General features: G+C 35.4%; 1 protein-coding gene across 4 annotated transcripts; it reads right to left on the bottom strand.

Annotated features, from left to right (window-relative positions):
• Positions 1-807: 807 nt before the first annotated feature.
• Positions 808-15,831, bottom strand: LOC127869481 (AN1-type zinc finger protein 6-like). 4 transcript variants are annotated; one of them, XM_052412101.1, is made up of 5 exons: positions 15,666-15,831; positions 14,539-14,809; positions 9,574-9,720; positions 8,036-8,131; positions 808-6,264 (listed from the first exon to the last, which is right to left on the bottom strand). In XM_052412101.1, exons 2-5 carry the CDS (start codon positions 14,717-14,719, stop codon positions 6,116-6,118), a joined length of 573 nt encoding a protein of 190 aa, XP_052268061.1. In that variant the 5' UTR covers positions 14,720-14,809; positions 15,666-15,831; the 3' UTR covers positions 808-6,115. The 4 variants fall into 4 exon arrangements, with proteins under 4 accessions (XP_052268061.1, XP_052268058.1, XP_052268060.1 ...); XM_052412098.1 differs by having other exon boundaries at positions 14,491-14,809; XM_052412100.1 differs by having other exon boundaries at positions 14,491-14,809; positions 15,702-15,789.
• Between the last annotated feature and the right edge of the window lie 6,456 nt (positions 15,832-22,287).

The raw sequence follows: 22,287 nt of genomic DNA on the forward strand, positions 1-22,287 counted from the left end.
TAAAACATTCAAGTTGAACGCTCGTGATGTTGACATATGACCTGTTGACCTAAAAATAAAAACGGGTCTTCTTTTCCTCCCAGGTAACCATCATTCATGGCCGCAGGTCGAAGAACAATAGATATCGCATGCTCTACGGCAGTCCTAATGTGCAAAGCAATTTACTTCGAAGTGTGTTTCGGATTTGTGTTGTTTATGAGGTAAGGATAAAAGCTGATAACATTTCATAATGATGACTAACACATTAAACTCAAAGGTCAGCTGGCTGTGATATCTCATGCGATGTCGTCAGATCGTTTTAGCGTGACCGTGACGTCATATGCGATGTTTTCAGATCTAACCGCGTGACCGTGACGTCATGTGACATCTCATAGATCCTTTCAATGTGACCGTGACGTAATATGCGACGTCTTCAGATCTTACAGCGTGACCGTGGCATCATATGACATGTCGTTAGATCATTTCAATGTGACCTTGACGTCATAGCGACGTCGTCAGATCCTTTCAGCGTGACCGTGACGTCATATGCAATCTCGTCAGATCCTTTCAGCGTAACCGTGACATCATAAACGAGTGTCGTCAGATCCTTATTGCGGGACCGTGACGTCATGTGGGATGTCGCCATATCCTTACAGCGAAACCGTGACGTCATGTGCGATGTCGTCATATCGTTACAGCGAGACCGTGAGGTCATAAGCGATCATACCAGCTGTACTGAGCGCACTAATTGATTTGATTCTCCTGATATTTGGCCGAGTGATGCATTACAAACAAAGGAAAGGTTTGGGTAAATTAAAAGGCCCACAATAAAAATGGCCAAATTTTATTTATGAATTCTAGCCAACGTGTTAACAAACATATGCGGCAAAGATATTAAATAATGGACATACACAAGAATAGTATAGAGGAATAACGCGTAATGCATGAGAGGTATGATACATAGACAGTGTGGGGTTACACCGTTTTTGCTTCTATCAGTAAATCATGCTACTACGAGTATGTTATAAACTTTACTTAAATTTCCAGCGCATTTTCTTCCTGTTCACACAAAGAAGAGTGCATAATAACCCATACAACACGTTTCACTTTATCAGCGTTTATATACAGCTTATTTTACATTAACCTCCATGTGCAGCGTACCGGTATACCGGTTATAAAAGTTTAAATCTTTCATTTATACCTTTTCTTCTAAGGTAGCAATATTAAACATATAAAAACGTTGTAAAACATTTATATGCAATATATTTTGTTCAATCTGAAACCATACATAAACAAGAGCCTTGTCACAGACGTGACGTATACCCCCACATGCCGCATTGACACAGACTACTTTTCATCCTGTCTTCACAAAACAAGAGAATCTAATTTGTGGCGATTTTTAAGAATTATTACTCCATTATCATTTATAGCCAATTTGCCATTCTGACCTTTGAACTCTTGAGTTCTTTCACATGACACGCCGTCCAATGACTGTGAACCAAATTAATGTACAGAGTCATTTTTAAATCTCACAATGAACGACATAGTTATGGCCCGAACAAGCTCATTTATGGCCATTTTTGACCTTTGAACTCAAAGTGTGACCTTGACCTTGGAGATATCGACTTAATTCTTTCGCGCGACACACCGTCCAATGATGGTGAACAAATGTGCCAATAATTTTAAAATCTATCAATGAACAACATAGGTATTGCCCGGACAAGGTCATTTATGGCCATTTTTGACCTATGAACTATAAGTGCGACCTTGACCTTAGAGATATCGACGTAATTCTTTCGCGCAACACACCGTCCAATGATGGTGAACAAATGTGCCAAATGATTTTAAAATCTTACAATGAATGACATAGTCATGGTCCGGACAAGCTCATTAATGATCGTTGAACTCAAAGTGTGACCTTGACCTTGGAGATATCGACATAATTCTTTCGCTATATACAACCAATAGCCCAATGCTTTGTATACATTGAATTTAAAGGTCCAATGTTAACATTTTGCATATTACTTCGTATGATTCCGAAATAATATCCATTTTGCTTGTACTATTAATATGCCTCAAAATTTACCGTTAAACTGTGGCTTTAAGCTGCTCCCATATCACTGTTTATGCTTCATATCCCATGTACTATTCTTGACTATAGTAAAAGCATATACTATATGTTTATAATGAATTGCAAATAAAATATCAACGAAAATAACACAAGGGGATTCCATACACACACATACACACACTCATCAATACCTGCATTCAGGTTCGACTTTATCATCAGTCAAACGCTGAAATCAACAAAACAAAGTGCTAACACTATTGGTGAATTTCTTTCACTTGTTTGCATACAAATGCAGACATCTGTTTAAGGTTATGGAATATTAATAAAGATTGTGTGCATATCAGGGCATTTTAAATAAAAGCCCAGAGTTTTATCCACCAGATCTTTCATGACTCAAAAACAAATATTTCCTTTAACATAAATATCAGCAAATCATATTGCATGTAGATTTTTTTAAACATAAAAAAATGTCCCAATAACATATATAAACAGACCAAACTGCTTTGTAAGCGACTTTTTCATGGGTTCAGTAACCAAATATTTTGTAACAATAATTTCTATTGCCTAGTAGACCCCTCTCAATAAAGACAGGGTTACACACCTTTTTATTAGCTCGTGTTAAGGAGAAAGCCAACACTATTTCACAGAAACTGTTAGTGCTTTCAACATGTGCATTTTTACAATAGTATACACACTTCTGTTTACAACATAAAAAATATATATCCCTCTATAAATTACATATAAAACAAAACTGTCTACCTATCCTTAAGTGAACATAAGTTCAAAGCAACCAAATCAAACCTGACTGCTAAGTCTCTTCAACAATGTGGAAAAAAAACAAATGAAAAGAAGTCTTATTAAATCACTACAAAATGTATTGTTTCTGTGATTTCAACTAACTTACAAACATCAATGTTTGTTGCTTTATAAAATATAACACACACACTCAAAACAAAGTGTAATTGCAGCTGATTTTCAGCTCTGAACATTTTAAGAAATTTGCTAAACACTTATTAAGAGAAGGCAAATCTTTAGCTCAGAAAATATCTATAACTGGTGCTAAACACAAACTAGACAGGGTTAAAGTGATCTTGAAAAAGTTTAAGGTACTTCCATTTATATAATAATTTCATCAACATGAAACGTTCATAAAGCACTTGTTAATGTTCAGCTTTAAACCTTGAACTACAGTTCCTTTTCTAAACGCAAACATGGAAGTAACTGTGAACATAGAACAAGGGAAGCGACTGTGTATCAATTTCTTAAGGGAGAGAAATTTGTAAATCTTTAAAGGGAAATAACTGCGTATATACTTCAGACTAAAACTCGGGCTGTGAACAACTGCTTCTAAAAACAGATGAGGTCGGGGTGAGACCTACTTATATAGTGTATCACTGATGATTAGTGCTCTGATGGCTTACTTTATTCACAGCCAACACAGCTACAAAACCCAAAACCAACAACCATACTAAAACAGTGTCAATAAAAACTACAATCGCCAAATTTTGCCAGCAGTGGCTAACAAGCTATCGATTAAATATTGCCATAGTTTATAACAGATGGTGCACGCGACAAGCAGTGGAAATCCTGACAAGTATTCCATTTGATAGACATTACATAAAATGTGGCAGAAATACAGTCCTTACAGCATAACAAAGTTTCACATTTGGAATTCATTGAACATCAACAATACGTTAGAAACATAAACATTGCAGTTTCTATTACACAGTATAAAATTCCCCAAAAATCTCATTTTCAGATTAAACTAAGAGAAATTGTAGTTTCAATCATCAGTTTAAATAAATAGACAGCCTAATTAAACCATCTGAGAGCAAAGATCTTGTGATAGCTTAGCATTCAAAAAATTGTACAAGTACTTTCCATTTAAGCTAACATTTGGTGGAAACAACACCTATACACACTATAATTAAGTGATAGTAGTCAATTAAGAGTTGTAACATGTAGCACAATAAAACTTTTGCAAGATAATAGAATTGTCAGTGTTGTGGATGGAGTATAAATACAGACTGTGTGTGCACATAATTATGTTTGGCAATAATTAGTGCATGTTCATAAAAATACTAGTCTTTAAAACAGACCAAAAATAAAACAAAACTTGGCTGGTGTAGTTAACCACTTTCAAGTGCTGCATACCCTTACTAGTGTTAACAGATTGGTATATTGCTTGAAACATTTGTACATGTACTTTTTACAATGTGAAGTACAATTTATGAAATACGGATATTAAATAGCCCTACAATTAGACATTGTAATAGATCATTTAACCCATAATACTTCATCTACTTAGGAAAATCACTTCTGAGAAATATGACCATATGAACATTTAATGAAATTTTCAAAAATAGAAAGAGCCAAAGTTACCTCAACATTTTACATATAACTAAAATGCTTAAACAGAAATGCCCAATTATAAAAACTATTTCTTAAAACATGTAAACAGTCCTTATTTAATTCATATATCCACATTGTTTAAAATTAAATTGCTTAGAAGTATGCAAACATACTACCTGTGTCATGCAAAAAGGGGTCATATGCCTTTAGCAGCAAGTGTAGACACAGACTACCCTTTGCAGATGTGCTGGCTCTTCAGAGTTATGCTGGCAGTATATAACATATAAGACCCATTTTCGCATGATGTGAGTTGAATATCAATAATTGCCAGTCAAGGGTAACAAATAAGATTATATAATATCTACCAGAAATGTTTGGGATCTTTAAAAAAAAAGCTCAAACAATAACCTCAAAAAAGTGTATGTGAAAACACTTCTGGTACAATATAAACTTTTTTGCAGTGGAATTATATCTATGATAAATAATGTAATTTAGTGTAAGATAACCTATGAATAATGTAATTTAGTGTAAGATAACCCATGAATGATGTAATTTAGTGTAAGATAACCCACGAATGATGTAATTTAGTGTGAGATAACCCATGAATGCTGTAATTTGGTGTAAGATAACCCGTGAATAATGTAATTTAGTGTAAGATAACCCATGAATGATGTAATTTACTGTACGATAAGTTATGAGTGCAGGTATAGAACTTAACAAATAACTCTGTTACAGGTGTTAATAAAACAATGAGAAGCAGGATAGGTGAACATCAAGGTTAAATTCAATGTTTGTACAAGTGTCAATAATTCACTGCACCTCAAAATATGATTACGAAATCTCCACTGCATTATAACATCACCCTTGGACAGCAATAATAAACCAACCAATGTTTTCTCCATTATTAATCTATAAATACACTGTAGAAGATTTATTCTGAGGCCATGACATACACAGGCAAAATTCTTTCTTTAATTATCTTTTCATGACTTCTGTACTTCGATCACAGTGTCCTAATAGAAGGCTACACACCAATATGGGTCAGGTCACACTACACACTGTATTTTAATCGAACTCCCAAGTCATTGGACAGACTTCGCAAAATTTCTAAGACTCTTACAATATTTGAATACTCTACATTTCCAGGTCTACATTTCCTCCTGTGGTGACCTAGAGTGTCCCCTAAAACTAGAGCCTCTCTCTTTCATAAAGCTATGGCCCCTCTTTTGAAATCAACTCTTTTTTTCATGGACAAATACTAATACCAAAAAGTCCATTATAAATGCATTCTGCTCTCACATATTGCCAAATCTATTATGACCAATTAGTCTTCTGAAAGTGTCTGTTTTTATTAGAAAAGTAATTTAGAAAGAGCATATACGTTACATGAGAGTCTTTTTAACCCAGTGAAATTATTCACCAGACAGTTCCCTTAGACTTAGTAAAACATTTATCTGGTAATTATCTACACTGTATACTTTCTGTATCAGGGTGCATTTATAACAAATGTTATGGTATTTTTTATAAAACAGAAAACATATCACTCAAAAACCCAACAAACAACAAAAAAACAACATTGAGTTTATATTCCAATGTTGCTATCTAGTTATCATATTATTGGTAAAACAAAGAAAAGGAGCAAAAAAATATACAGAAAATAACTGATAATTATTCAAAAATTATTGTGGCAAAATTTTAACTAATCAAGCATGTTTAAATCTTCTGTATTTTTTCGCCAACAATGACTGGATTGTTTTTTCTAATCTGTTCCTGTGCATGTTCGCGGTAGTTAAAGGTGCAGTCATGTTTGTCGGAGTAGCGATGTAAACTGCAGAACATGCCTCCGCACCGGCACTCAAAACCTGCAAACAAAAACCCTACATCAGTCAAATGTTACAGGGAATTTTTTTTCCCAATTTAGAAAAGTACTGGTATAAGCCCAATGGGGAAATTTGCATGAACAAGAGATGTGTTTGTCAGAAACACAATGCCCCCTATTGCGCCAATTTGAAATAAAATTTCAATATATTTTTTGGCAGGTTTGGAAATTATCTCCCTTTTAAGCTTATTACTTCCCTTGGATTGTATTTTCTGACTTTTGACCTTGAAGGATGAACTTGACCTTTAACTACTCAAAATGTGCAACTCCACGTGATACACATGCATGCCAAATATCAAGTTGCTATCTTCAATATTGCAAAAGTTATGGCCAATGTCAATGTTTTCGGACAGACGGACAGTTCAAATGCTATATGCCATCCTACTGGCGTCATAAAAAAGTGTTCTTGGGAAAATTTGTGTCTTGAAGTCTTCACATTGGGAAATTGGTGTATTTGATTTTTTGCTCAAAAATATTAAATATTGATAACAAAGTATTGTAAAGTTTTCCATATTAAACATATTTACTTAGATTCAAGGCATAGAGCTGCATAGGTAAACTAACTAAATGTTGCAATTTATAAAATAGAAACCTTTAATTGGGATTTTTTTTACAGCAATGGGAAATTTGTATTAGCAGGTAGCCGTGGTGTAATGGATATGGTGTCCGCCTAGCGACCGGGAGGTCACGAGTTCGATCCCCACCGTGGGAGCGTTCTTTAGATCTCCCCCAAAGACACCAAGTACTGGTTCTAGGCCCAGGAAATGGACTCGAGAGCGTTTATATAAGCCTAAGGCTTTCAATGCAATCAAGCTAAAATAAATAGGTTTTAACTAAATTTGTATAATTTTCCAAATTGGGAAAGTGCCATTTTTCAGTACTTTATAAAGAAGAAGAAAATTACTGACAAGCAAATGGTCACTGCTGTAATTAGTTTTTGAAATATCTAAATTTTCAGACAATCAAATCAGAAAGCAAATTAAAAAATTAAAATCTTGTGACTCGTAAATTTTCAGACATTCAGGTTTTTTGTCCATCATTAATGCCTCTAAATTTTGAGACAGTTCGGGTTAACTTCATTTTACAATGTTATCTGTATTCTGCTCTGTTGCGCTTATCTGGGTGACACTTAAACCATTAGTTTTTACAACCGGATGAAGGCCATAAACTTGGCAACCTTAAAGCAATGGACTGTCACATTTGCGTTATTGGGTAAAAGAAATGTATACCAGTAATAGGCAATGGTTTCACCCAACAGCTTTAAGTGAAACAATTACACAAGTAATTTATAATATACGACATGATTATTTACAAGCAGGAGCTATTTCATTATTCTTTGAAACAATTTTCATACTCAAATCCAATCTTTGATGCAATATTTAAAGATTGCTTTAAATTATCCAACACCTGTATTTTTAAATATTTTTTTATATCTAAATTTATAAGTTATCAGGTTCATATAGTATACTGGGATCAGGGGTCAATTGATTTAAAATTCATTTTTTTCACAGATGAGCAGAAACCATAAAACCAGAAACCAGTAAAATTAGTAATCCTTAAAATGTTGGGCTACCAAGTATTTGATCTGGTTGCCCAGTGGGCTACCTGAACATTTTGAACTTTGTCAGAAATTAATTTAAGTTCTTAAGTTAATTTGGAATGGAAATTCTAAGATTTAAAAGCAGTAAATGATTAATGAATCGCTCTTTGTTTTGTCCCGATTCTTGTTTCTCCTCATTCAGTTCTCTACTCACCAGTGAGTCCAACCTTCTTCTTGCACAGGTTACATCTGTTGCGTTTCTTCTTATCTTTACCACTCTCAGGACTATTGTCACTGGGCGCCGCACTCGCTGTACAAACACAACAAAACAAGATGTGTCATGGGAAAATGGGATTTAAGACATATGCAAACAGTGTAGCTCCATACGTGCAGTCTGGTCAGGAGCTTCATATCCACCATAATAAGTCATGGGTTTCATAGTCTGGTTAGGGGACATTTTAGGACGGGGTTACAGATGCAGAGACATATCTGACTTTCTTAAGACCCATTATTGCATGAAATTGCTAAGATGTAAAACAAGAGCACCGCATAACGGGTGCCACGCTCGGCTGCGAAAGCTTGTCAGAATGTTGTTTTTTTAGAGGTCACAGTGACCTTGACCTTTGACCTAGTGGCCCAAAATTGGGTGTGGGGTGTAGAACTCATCAAGGTGCATCGACATATGAAGTTTCAAAGTTGTAGGTGAAAGCACTTTGATTTTAGAGCCTATGTTAAAGTTTTATATTAGAGGTCACAGTGACCTTGACCTTTGACCTAGTGACCCAAAAATGGGTGTGGCGTGTAGAACTCATCAAGGTGCATCTATATATGAAGTTTCAAAGTTGTAGGTGGAAGCACTTTGATTTTAGAGCCAATGTTAAGGTTTTAGCACGACGCCTACGGCGGACGGCTGACGACGAGCTGGCTATGACAATACCTCTGATTTTCTCCGAAAACAGCCGAGCTAATAAGAAACATGGCAATGCTGCAAAACTAGATTTTAATTTTACTATATAAATTTAATTAATTTTGCAATACCAATAAATTCCTTGTGTATGCTTTCTCCAAACACAATTTCAGCATAATTTTTAAAGTAAAAGAAAAGCTGCAAAGTCCATGATATGGACATAAAAGGCTGGAAACCAGTTCAAATGATGTGTTCATATCCACCAGTGAATTTTTTTTGCTATGTATTTTTCAGCATTTGCCTTTGGATTGGTAGTAGCGCAATAAACAATGACACTGGGAAAATGAAACATTATTAATATAATTATAAATATCAGTGAATTCAATTAAAAAAGAGATATGTTTGTCAGAGACACTATGCCCCCTTCTGCGCCGCTTTGAAGCCATATATTTGACCTTTGACTTTGAATGATGACTTTGACCTTTCACAACTCAAAATGCACAGCTCCATGAGATACACATGCATGCCAAATATCAAGTTGCTATCTGAAGCGACATAGAAGTTATGGGCATTTTTCGAAACCTAAACGCGAAACCTTAACGCAAAGTGTGACAGAAGGACAGACGGACAAACAGTCGATCACTATATGCCCTCCTTCGTGGGCATAAAACATAACGCCTTTGACATAGATTTTTAACCGACAAAAGGACCTGCAATTTCAGTTCTTTTACAAGACCTTGACCCTTTATATCTCCTAATGTCAGAGGTCTTACTTCTTTGGCATGGGTAAGAGGTGGTAAAATAAAGAAGACTTAAACAGAAAACTAAAGCCTGCACAACCCTACCTGTTGCGCCCTCCTCCTTGCCCCCGTTGCTAGGGGATACGGGGATGGTGGGCGTGGCCGTCTCCACGCTGGGGATGGTGCTGCCACTGGCAACAGAGGTGTTGGAGCTGGAGCTTGAACCAGTCTCCTGCACGGGAAACGTGGTGCCTGCATAGAAAAGTTAGGATATAAGCCTTGTTCTGGTAAAATCAGCTTTAATGTGCATTAAGTGTCCTGTCAGATAAGCCTGTTCAGTCTGCACGAGCTTATCATCGGGGACAAAACTTTCCACTTGAATTTGATTTTTGTTTAGACCACCAATTTACAAAAATCCTTAAAAGCGGAAAGTCCATGATAAGCCTAGTCGGACTGCACAAGCTAATCTGGATAGCACTATACGCTCATGCATTAAACCAGGTTTTCTCAGAACAAGCTCAAATAAAAACAACTGTAAATACATGTATCAGTGCTTTCAACAGGCCATTTAACGTTCCCTGACCGGGGCGCTTGAATTTCGAAATCAGAGTCCGCCCGGCGCCTGAAAATTGTCCTATCAGTGTATATTTTTCAGTTACTGCAACTAACAATTCTTAAATTCAAAGTGATATCGACTACACCGAAAATTATGAGAGCCGATTTACGATCATCTGTCAATTACGTCATGTATCTCTTTACCCAACTAAAGCTCGCCTAAAGGCGGAGCGTCGCTGTATTGGAAAATCAATATTGGCCAATGAGAGCCCACGCTTTGTATGAGCGAAGGCACTCTTAAGCACTCACTACCTGCATTTAAATCATGCGACTCGTGGCATACATGTAACTGCCACAGAAATCTTGGCCAGTTTTTAAGAAGACTGATGATGGCAATCGTGGAAGTTGTGCATTTCATGCATAATGCTGTCAAAACATTTACTCGACTCATAAAGCGTTTTAACAAATTATCGTTGAATTCATTACGCAACAGTTAATGTTATGTTCAAATCTCAAATGAGCATAATTTAATTTGTAAGCCGACACCCACTCCTGAATGTTAACGTCAACCCGTTTGTAATCCGAAACACACTTCGGAAGGTAACAGATTTTTGCTTCTAATAACAGTGATAATTTATTTCGTGTTGACTGGCGCGAAGTATGCAGCATGTACAACGTCGCGTCATTTGCATAGAAAGCATGGGTGTATTGAGCGTTGTATAATTTATAAACAAGCACACATCACGTCAGGCGATTTATGCATGTTCAGTGGCAATTTTTTTTCAAATCTAAAAATAGACACTTACGCCGAAATTTATTTGATACTTAAGAAAATATAGCAACGTTTGTTGTACAGACATTATTGAGAACTTTCACCATCAATATTTACCAGAAAGTGCTTTAAACAAGAGATGTGTTTGTCAGAAACACAATGCCCCCTATTGTGCTGCTTTGAAATAAAATTTCAATATATCATTTGGCAGGTTTAGAAATTATCTCCCTTTTAAAACTTATTACTTCCCTATAATTGTATTTGTTTACTTTTGACCTTGAATGATGACCTTGATCTTTCACCACTCCAGGGTTCAACATTAACTTTTTTTACAGCAAGACCATCGGACCAGATCCTCTTAAAATGTACTAGCCCGAATCTGATGTCTACTAGACTATAAATGATGGCAAATGAACACAATTGTGCAGGGTTGTCATTATTAACCGATTGCCTATCGAATTCATCGGTTTAAAAACGCCAGAAAATCGGTTGTTTTTCCCGAATCTTTAAAATTGCGATCGGAAGTTTTGATCACGCAAACCGACAATAATTGGTGAGGAATAACCGTAGTATAGTAGAGCGACGCCTGGGCATTCAGTCAGTCCATTAACTCCGCCTAAGAGCTACCAGGGGTGTGATTGAGGCAAAGTCAGAGGGGAGGAAAATTATGTCAACTGATTTTGACTACGCGAATGGCTCGCATAAAGCAATGACAAACCTTAAAACAGACATTACAATAAACAACTTCTTGAACTTCATAACAATATTTCTTTATAAAAACCTGTCAAACTTCACATTTAACATACTGAGGATATAAAGTAAACAGTAAAGTCAGTATTTATTGTGATGAATAACAGCAGTTTTTCAATGTATTGAATTACAGTTAATGGCCTAAATATACACAAACACTCTTTGAGTGTTCTTCTTGTGTGAATGATGTATTAAACTGTGTTAAATTAATATATTTAATTTGTTTACCTTTCAATATCTTGCATTTCACATCTTCACTCAGTTCAATGCTATTTTAGTTAACTTAACAGCGTGACAAACATACATGCAGAATATGCATATGAATCTGACTATACACAGACCCACTATCATATAAATCAAATCATGTTTGTCGGCATGCCTGTTTCAGACCCACTAACATATAAATCAAATCATGTTTGTCGGCATGCCTGTTTGTCTATTTCCATGTTCGAAGGATACTCTTCTAAAGTGTTTTACTTCGCGAGTAAATTAAACTCCAATTTGCAAACACTGGTTTCCGTGACACAAATTCACTGAGCACATTTCTTAACAAAATATGTGTTGCTTGTATCTAAAATGTAGTATTTTTCGTTGACAAACACATTTCATTATTCCTATCAGACTAGGTGATGTCAGTCGCTTATTCGATTGCTATTTGTCATTTCAAAAATCTTAATTTTCGCTTCACAAGTGCGCCATTTGCAAACGAATCAGCTAAGAAATGCCAAACACATTTTAAGAAAACGATTTTAATTGGAAGATTAAGAAACGACAGCCAATTATATCACTCGTTTTAAAAATGCTTAGTCAGAATCTACAAGTGTCAAATGAGGAGAGATTTGGCAGGCCTCGGATATTTCAGGCCGCTTATGAAATACGTCCGCAGAATCGGTGGTAGCCCCTCTCCCCCACAATTTTTAAAACGGATTTACGCGAATCTCAGAAGTGTCCCCCTGGGACAACCCGATCCGCGGAAATCCGCCGAAAAATCACACCCCTGGCTACTGTTTTCAATGAATTTCTCAGCCAGTGGCCAATATTGATTTTTCCAGCTGTCAATCAAATTCTTCTTGGTAAGAACGTCAACCAATCAGCTCTCAGGCAGCTGAATACAAGCCGACCCCACGTGAAACTGTATCAAATAGCTGTACATTTTACAGATTATTACTGACCGCATCTCAACGAATGTAGCATTGTAGAGCGTAATTAACTAGTTTTTTTAGTTAGAGAAAAGGTTTCCACATATAAAAAAAATGCTCTTCAATTTTCTACCAAAATAAAAGATAATAGCGACCTCTGCGCTACGAAGTTGTTATTCAGCATCTAAATATTAAAGTCCACGCTTTCCCCGAGGAAGAATGACGTGATGTTATACATGAAGTTTAATTTTGGCATGATTTTCATCTGTACATGAAAAACCTAAGAAATTTGTCTCTGTTGTTAGAATTCTCTTAATTTTCCGTGAATAATGAAATCTGAAAATGATTTCGGATAACACATAAAATTATACGCATTTGAAAATAATTCCATTAAATAATGCATTTTGTTATACAAACGGTCATAACACATAATGTAATAAGTAGGTAAATAACGTGTTTTGAGATTCCCAAACTATGCATACATATAGGTCTACATGCATGAATGACCTGACACGTTATATCACGATCCGGATTGAAAAGTACTCGGTAAAATATAAAGAAAGACACGTTTTTATTCTCAGAAATTCACTTTCACTTTCGCAAACTTTTCTGAAAGGAGGTACATGTAACAGTTTAGATTGAGTCGTTGATTTGTCGTAATTACTAAATATAAATGGTTCTCAATGCTCTCAAATCCGTCATGTGATTCACGCATGTTCAATGGGAATTCCATAATCCCACAATTCAATTTGTATATGCACTTGCGCTAAATGGCGGACGACATTCATCATCAATATTGGCCGTAATTTGGTTTTGAAAAAAAGAAATCGTAATAATAAGTACTGGATTATCGGTAATGGACAAAATTGGAACATGCAAAGATCTATCAATTTAATATGTTTTTACATTGTACAGTATACTAAAAATGTGAAAATCTTAAAATTTTCTATTCTTTGTAGACCTCATTTTAACTTTTCATGCTCTGAGAATAGCAGTATTTTGTCCCTAAAATGTCTAGAATTCATTTTCGGTCTGCCCAAGGTTCGACACTAAGGCACGTCCGACAGACATTGTCTAGTAAGATTGATGGTCGATGGTCGGGCTAGTAAAACTGCGGGTTAGCTTGTCCGACTGGGCGTACATAAACAAATCTATACTGATTCATATCAAGATAATTAATTGCTGTGAAAACCTATTTTCTTAATGTGTAAAATTACTCTTGTATCCGTTATTTACATCAGAACAAATCTAACGTATATAAATAAACGCAGAGCATTCACATGATTATGTTGCTTGTTCGTCAGGATCACAAGATGAAGCTTGCATCATGCCTGGTGTTGTTGGCCCAAAGGATGTAATGATAACAAACAATTTATGTTGTTAACTAGTTTTTATTTTATTTTTTTACTATATGCATCAAAATAACTTTGTGGTATTCACTGATTATTTACTTATAAATCCTGACTAAACAGTTACATGACACAATTGTGTTTATTTGCTATGTCATTTATGGTCTAGTAGACATCAGATTCGGGCTAGTACATTTTAACAGGAGCTGGTCTGATGGTCTCACTGTAAAAAAAGTTAATGTCCAACCCTGACATGGACTACTGATTTACTATACTAGCATATATTTTTTCAGGATTTTAATACTATAACATGTATATTCTGCGCTGGTGGCTTTTGGCACATTTTATAAACCTCTGTATTGGGTTCATATGGGCTCTATTTTAACTTGTAAAGGATTGAATTATCAGAAAATGACAATAACACACGAAAACACAGACGAAGACAGAAATGGTTTACCTAGGTTAGTTTTACTCAGGGACTGGCTCACACTAGCAACGTCCTCACCTGCGCTGGCACCTGGACTCGCACGGCCCGCTGGGCTCACGGGACTCGAACTCTGTTGCTTTCGCTTCAGCTGATCACGGAAACACTTTGAGCACATGCCCTCAAATGACTCGTTACCATAAAAACCACATCCTGACCTACAGAATGTGACAGGAGGCAAGTTCGGGTTGTTTTGTTCCATTTTAGGAAAATGTATTTTTTTAGTTTTTTTTATATGACTTAGTTTTGTTGCTTGATTAATTATCCAGTTTTATAACTTTTGATTCAAGACCTGAAATAAAAAGAATTGATTTATCAGTCTGTGACCTTTTATATTAAACTGTTAACTAGCTGAGTAGCTGGTACGTTTTAGTTTATGTTTCATTTTACTACCTGCGTATGAAAATTTGACATTATTATATAAACTTTCATTAAATTAGTTAGGACTTAGGTGTTGAAATGAATTGATTTGATTTTAGGGGCTAGCACATGTACAAAAACAATTTCAAAAAGACTGGAAAACAACATCATAGTATAAATCTTGATGGGCATTTTTAAGCTGTATGTCAGATTGTTATTTTGCTGGTCTGGGCAGGCAATTTTGATAGATCTTAGGAATGCAATAACAAAATATAAGAATAGTTCAATAGAAATTCATCGATGATCGATAATAATATCACTTTCATTTTAACAAATATTAACTACAACACCAATTTCATTAACATACAGATCTTACTTCTAAACAAACGCAAAATAAAGATATGACGCAGTTATTTACGAAATACAAATGGTGAACAAAGGAAGTTGAAACCAGTACAGAGTCAGAGGATGACAGATCAGCTGATGTATGGTCACCCACTTTCGAAAATTGATGTTAACAAACACTGTTAAATTTTCTACAAGACTAAACGTACAAAAAAATGAAAATTATTTATTTATTTACAGGAATCTGGCTAAAAAGATCAGAAAATCAACATACGTGTCCTAGTATTTTGCAAAATAGGTGTTGTCCAGCGAAAACCAGATAACAAGATGGCGACCATCAAATTTTGTTTATCATCTCAATATTTTTACGAAAAATATTCTAATTTACTGAAATACTTAATTAAAGAAGACATCCATTATATAAAATGAAATATATAAATAACCTGGTTAAGTTTTCCACAAATTTGACTAATATTTACGGTCTATTTCAAAGTAATCCCGTAGTTAAGCCTTTGTACGTGTAACCTCTAATTGCTAGACAGCTATTATTGTCGTCATGTGACTCAACGAGTAGAAATGATTGGATGACCAATATTTCCCAAACGAGGCCCTATTATGATGTCATTCAATACACATTGAACTTATTACAGAATAAACAAAATCCATACCCGACGAAAAGTAACGCACTTGTACAAAATCAGTTGAATTAAAAAAACAAAATTCAAGTGCACCTTAATGTTTATATTGATATGAATAACTTATTTCTCATTCAATGCATACGGTTGTTATTTTCAACGTTTATTTTTGGAGCGCAAGTGTATTGCGTCAAGAACTTTAGCTCATCCTATAAATAGATGAATCATTCGACAAATTGAATAGACTGGAATATCTATAAATAGCAACGGAATCCCGAGTTTCCGAAGTGTAGTGTTCCAGGATTATTATCCGTGACTGGACAAAATACCGTTAAGCGTTTTCTGGAAAGAAAACTAACTACACGAAAATAATCGGAAAGACCTAACCAATATATAAATCGTATTGTAATAAAATGAAATATACATAGGCCTTATTGAATTAAATAACCAACATAACTGTTAAATACAAAGAGTTATAATAATAATAATAATAATAATTAGCATTATCATCATTATTATTATTATTATTATTATTATTATATTAAAATGATCAATAACTAAACAATTAAATAAAAATAAAAATACAGGATAGATTTTTACCGAGGGTGTGTGGGGGGGGGGGGCAAATTGCTACCATGCCCCCTCCCTATTCCCCCTAAATTCATTTATCTGGTGCTCCTGAGAAGGGGCTAAAATTTACTTACATGAATCAAGCCCAATTTTCCCAAAACGAGGCTCATATTCTAATGTCTATGTAAATGTTTGCTTGAATTGATCCGTGCCTCGCGGAATTTTCACTATACGAGCAAAAATCACCATTTAATATATATAAATAAACGAAACTAAAAATCTTAAATTAGTTCCTTCTAATGAAAATCATTAAATCAAACGAAACTATCTAAAAATTGCACTCTGGATCAGCAGACGATTTATTTCATAGATTCCGATGTATCACGATTGTAAAAATTGGTCCCTTCAGTGAAAATCATTAAACAGCAAGTCCCTATCGAGCATGCACTTAATACGTATCCATTCTAGGATATTCATCATGTATGTCAACTAATTGCTCTAATGACAGATTGACCCATTTAATTGACATATTTATCTTATAGATAACCCATGGTATCATGAATGCTGATGGGAGTGATCGTCCATTCACGAATACCGGTACTGCTTCATTTAAAGGGGCCGTCCAACAGATTTTGACATGAATTGAAGCTTGTCATTAAATACTTTATATTGATAAATTTAAACATTTGAACTTAAAATCTCCAGTAAAAAAACAAGAATACAATTTTAAAAAAGGAACAAAATTAACCATCAACAGGGCTCGAACCACTGGAGTCCTGGAGTAAAAAATCTCTCGCTTAGACTACTCGTCCATCCATGCTCATGCTTTTTGAGGATGTATTTGTACCTATATAAGCAATCCTCGAGTCGTAGTATCCCAAAATAAAACGACAACAACAGAACTTTCCAAATTATTCAATCGTTTCGCGTCGCACAATGCTTAATAATTTTCAGGTTTTCAAATCATCAAAAGATGCATAAATGATATAATAGATATTTAAGAGCATGGTAAATGGTCAGTATTACTATTTCCTAAAAAATATCATAACTAAAACGAAAATTTGCGAATCTGAAACAACTTTTTTTAATTTAGTCAATTTACCAAAACGTGAAATCTGTTGGACGGCCCCTTTAAGGCTTTAAGTTCACGTAGGTTACAAACGGTTGAAGTTTTTGCCGATATCAGTACATGCGTTCCGACTAGCCACAAACATGGTTTTAAAGTTTGTGAATGTGGTATTTTTAATGATTTGATACTTGTGTTATGCGTGTGCTACGAACTACAAAAGCTACTTTTACGATCGACCAGTCTACACTCGTCTTAGTGCACACAAACGCTTTCAATCAAATAATAACATATATGTGTTTGTTTAATCATCTGGGCAGAAAAATGAATAATATTGAAAAAAATATCTATATTATGGTCTAAATAATGTAATGATAGTTCCATTTGCACGTGCTGCACGAGGAAACCACACCCGACCGTCATGGGTGAATGACTTTCATGTCCAAGTCCAAAATTTTAAGTCCAAAATTTACCGTGTACAGTTGTACAAAACGGTCTCAATCATCGATGTGCGAAATTTCAAGTTGATATCTTGAGCCATTCTGATAATTTATTATTATAAAACTGTTGCGTTTGACTAGCCTTTGATTGTCATCATATTTCGTACCAAAATCCTTTTCATAAAAGCAATTATCATATAACTTTTCGTAGCCCCGTTTCAACTTGGCTTAATATGTGAATTAGTAAAACTGCAACTGATTCATTTAATCTATTGAGAACATGTTTAATTTGCATTTAGAACATTGACATTATCCCCTTATTCTTCCTGAGATTTTCTACTTGTTCTTTTTCTTATTCTTCTTCTTGGCAGCGACCGTACGTACGAGAGCCAACTTATAATATGATTGCTCTCATGCTCTGAACCTTATTTTTTCTGAGGAGCTGCCGCAACTAATACATGGAAAACGCGTTGAAGGAATTTCTCGCCCGTTATATCAAATTAATAATTCAAAATTTTTAATTTGCGTATTCTGTGACAAATGTTTGTATGAGCTAAGTTGAGAGAAATCTCCGCAAATCTGGACTGAATATAAGTTTCGAGGTAATCGGAAAACCAGTTAAACATTAATTACTTGAATTTTAAAGTTGACTTATGCATGCATGCCGAACAAAAATTCGACCCATCCGTGTTATATTCAGCTTCGTGTATTTACCCTTCATACAATCAATCCATGACCATTTACAGCGACTGCGATCAGTCCTGTCGGCTCACTGCCTCAAACGCAGTGCCCGGTGTATTGGGCGCAGCTGGTAGAGATTGCCAAAATAGCACAACGGAATCAAGTAAACAGGGGAATATCACTGTCGATAATAATTAAACAGCTAGTTAAAACATAATTATTCGACCGCATCCCCCTTCCGGCTAAAATACCGACAAAAACAACAAACAAACAAATAACAACAGTCGTCTATACTGTGTATTGACAACCTGCTGTGGTGATCCCTATCTTATCAGCTCAATACACGGGCGTTTGGCTACTAGTACAGCAGCCGAAATTCCGTGTATTGAGCTGAAAATATTTTTAAGTATTGAACTATTGGATTACTGCCAACGACTGATTTTTTATTGCAAATATTTGCGTATATTTAAAATAAAATAAAAAACTTTCCATGAACATTCCAAAAAGTCGTATAACCTAATTATGTTATTGAAGTATGACATACTATTTTTACAATTTCTATAGTTTCGTAATAATCTTCAAAAACAAAAAAAACAATCACACATAATATCTGTTGATTGAAAATATTTCTCTTTTTTTCGTTTGCATGTGCTTGCGAAATAAAAAAATAAAATAAACAGTCAAATAAATTAGATGTTACATTGTTTTCTCGGTCTTGTATTAAAAAACGAAATAAATAACAGATATTATTACTACAAAAGGGATGAACAGTGAGGCATATAAAACTGAAAACAATAATCTCACTATTTAAAGTGTTAATTACGAATTCCCGTCAGCACACAGTTAACTCAAACTGTGGTATGTTAGAACTTACTATTCTTATGTAATGTCGTTTTAGTTATTATTGTCTCAATGAAATCGACACGTATCTTGTTTTTGCGACTGTTATACAGCATGCAGTATATAATTCAATAATCGCGGTCAGTAAAATAGCAACAGCTGGAAATATTTGATTTATTTTTTAAATAAAAAAGATGTAACGCGAAACAACTATTATTTGTCTATTTTGTAAACAATATACAATTATACAACAAGTAAATAAAGTGTATCGTAATGTATAAATAATGAAATAATATAGCTTATTATTGAAATTCTGTACAGCATTGATTAGTCAGCTATTAGAACAGATTATGTTCAGAGATTTTATCTTGGCCCAATATACCGTGTATTACCAGGTAGAACCAATATGCGGACTAGAAAGTCAGTATATTGCGGAGACTACGGATGACGAAAGTCTGTCCTTACTAAAGACAGAGATGGAGGAGGCTGTGCGCAGTTTGAAGGCAAGAAAATCTCCTTTAGTGGACGACGTCCCTTCTGACTTGATTTAGCACGGATGAGAGGCAGTGACGGCAATACTACTGTAGGGTCATCCCCCACCGAAAAAGCAACATCAAGCTGTGCCGTCCATCAGCCTGATCATCCATCCCAGAAAAGTCATGCTACGCATCATCCTTAACCGATTGAAACGTAATCCCGAGAAATTGTTCGCGGAGGAGCAGGCTGGATTCAGAGCTGGGCGAAGCACAAGGAAACACATCTTCAACCACAGAGTCACCATTTAGAAATATCTGCAACATCAAAGTGAGATCTTCGACACATTTGTCGACATATTAAAGTCTTTCGACTGCGTGTGGCACGATTGCCTATGGCGGGTTCTGAGAGGGTTCAACATTGCAGAAGGGCTGGTCCACGTCACCCAAGAACTATACTAAGACGCCAACAGCGCAGTACTTTATATCAGTGGCTGATGGGCGACTTCTTCAAGACATCAGTGGGCGTTCGTCAGAGTTGTTTTATCCTCCACACCCTCTTCAACGTTTTTCTTAAGAAGATAATGCAGGAGCGTTTCAAAGACAGCCACTACTCAATTTCGATCGGTGGCGGACCCATTTCTTTATTTAGATTCACTGATGCAATTGACCTCATTTGTGGCACCATTAGTGAACTCCATGAGCGCACAAAGAGACTCTCTGAAAAAAGCACGAGCATACGGTAAGGAGGTCAGCACAGAGAAGTGGAATATCTTGGTGAAAAACACAACGAAAAACAACAATGCAAACATACCATTAAACGGCGAGAAGCTGGAAGAGGTGACAAGCTTCAATAAAGTAAGTCCAATGATGTAACCAGTACCACTCCTCCCAATTGATGAGCTACTCACAAAAGCCAACAACAGACCTGACTGGAAGAGGATCTCTGTTTTGTCGTCCCCCATTTCATTCCTTCGGCCAGACTTCAATGGAATGATGACGATGATTAATCTTACTAGAATACAAGCAGGATGATCAGCGGATTAGCATAGCTGAGATTGAACCATTGCGGTCAATCAAAAATGCCATGTTGGGGTCCAGACATGACATGAATGTTAACTACAAATTATGTGTATTAAAATAGGATTTGACGGCGATCGACGCATTTTAGGGGCCTAACATTCATTAAAAGACTGTGTTTTAAATCAAACGCGGATAAGTCGGCTTTGCGGAAAACTTAGATTTATAGAAAAGCTATTTGAGCTGCGTCGTACAAAAATGAGTCTTATGTCATTCTGCATAAGTTTCGTCAAGATTTAGTTATAAATGTGGCTTCTAGAGAAGTAACGATGTTTGTCTTAAATTTGAAATGTCAAGCGTAGTTTTTAATTACACCTTACCCAGATCGTAAATCTAGTGCAGTGTGGTCGCACTACAATATCACATTTCACAATTTTATGTACAAAATGATACTTACACGTACAGTAGTGTACGGTGTAGCTCACTTATAATAATTATAAAGCTCTTGACGACACTATTAAGCTATTCTTGATGTATATTGTTATAAAGTTCCAGTGTGTTTATATCAAAAACAAGAAATATCTTTAAAAAGATATACGGCGTTGATTGTGGTTGGAGTTTATGGAAGGTAAAGATTTAAACGAATGAGATCAAGAATAGCTAATATCTTTTTCTGTGCAGTTTTTAGCTGCATCAAACGGCTTATTTTACATTATTACATATTGCTGGTCATAAACCTATAGATACAAAACAGAAAACCAAAGTCAACCGGCCACACGCGAAGTCTCCGTACATATTTTAAATATGTATACGCGCGTTCTTCGAACAAACCTGTTTGAGTGGTTTTATCGGGCATTACTACGTGTATTTGATTCGATTATTAACAGTATCGAGAATCATCGCGCTCACACTTAATACATTAGTCATATGATGCAATAATACATTAGTAAATATGATGGAATAATTCTTGTTAATTAATTAAAAATAATATTTATCATGTTATTGTTGAAAACACATTAAGAATCTTTTATTGACATGCCATAAAATAATATCGCTGGATATCTTCATTGACCATCTTTCTGGTAAAGAAAATTCCAGTTCACCTAGTTCACGCTATAGCGTCTTTTTATATAACTATTATGTTACTGACCGCGAACTCCGATCAGCACATATGGACCTGTATATAAACTCTGACATTCAAACACACTAACCGCGAACTGACCCCTTATACCTCGCGGGTCGCATTAAAGTGAGGCATCGCTTCCACTGCTCTTTATACTTTTACATATAACATGTTGACAGGAATATGGAAGTCAGTAATAAATATGAGAACATGGCCT

This window comes from Dreissena polymorpha, chromosome 2 (assembly GCF_020536995.1).
Source record: "Dreissena polymorpha isolate Duluth1 chromosome 2, UMN_Dpol_1.0, whole genome shotgun sequence".
NCBI classification, from domain to species: domain Eukaryota; kingdom Metazoa; phylum Mollusca; class Bivalvia; order Myida; family Dreissenidae; genus Dreissena; species Dreissena polymorpha.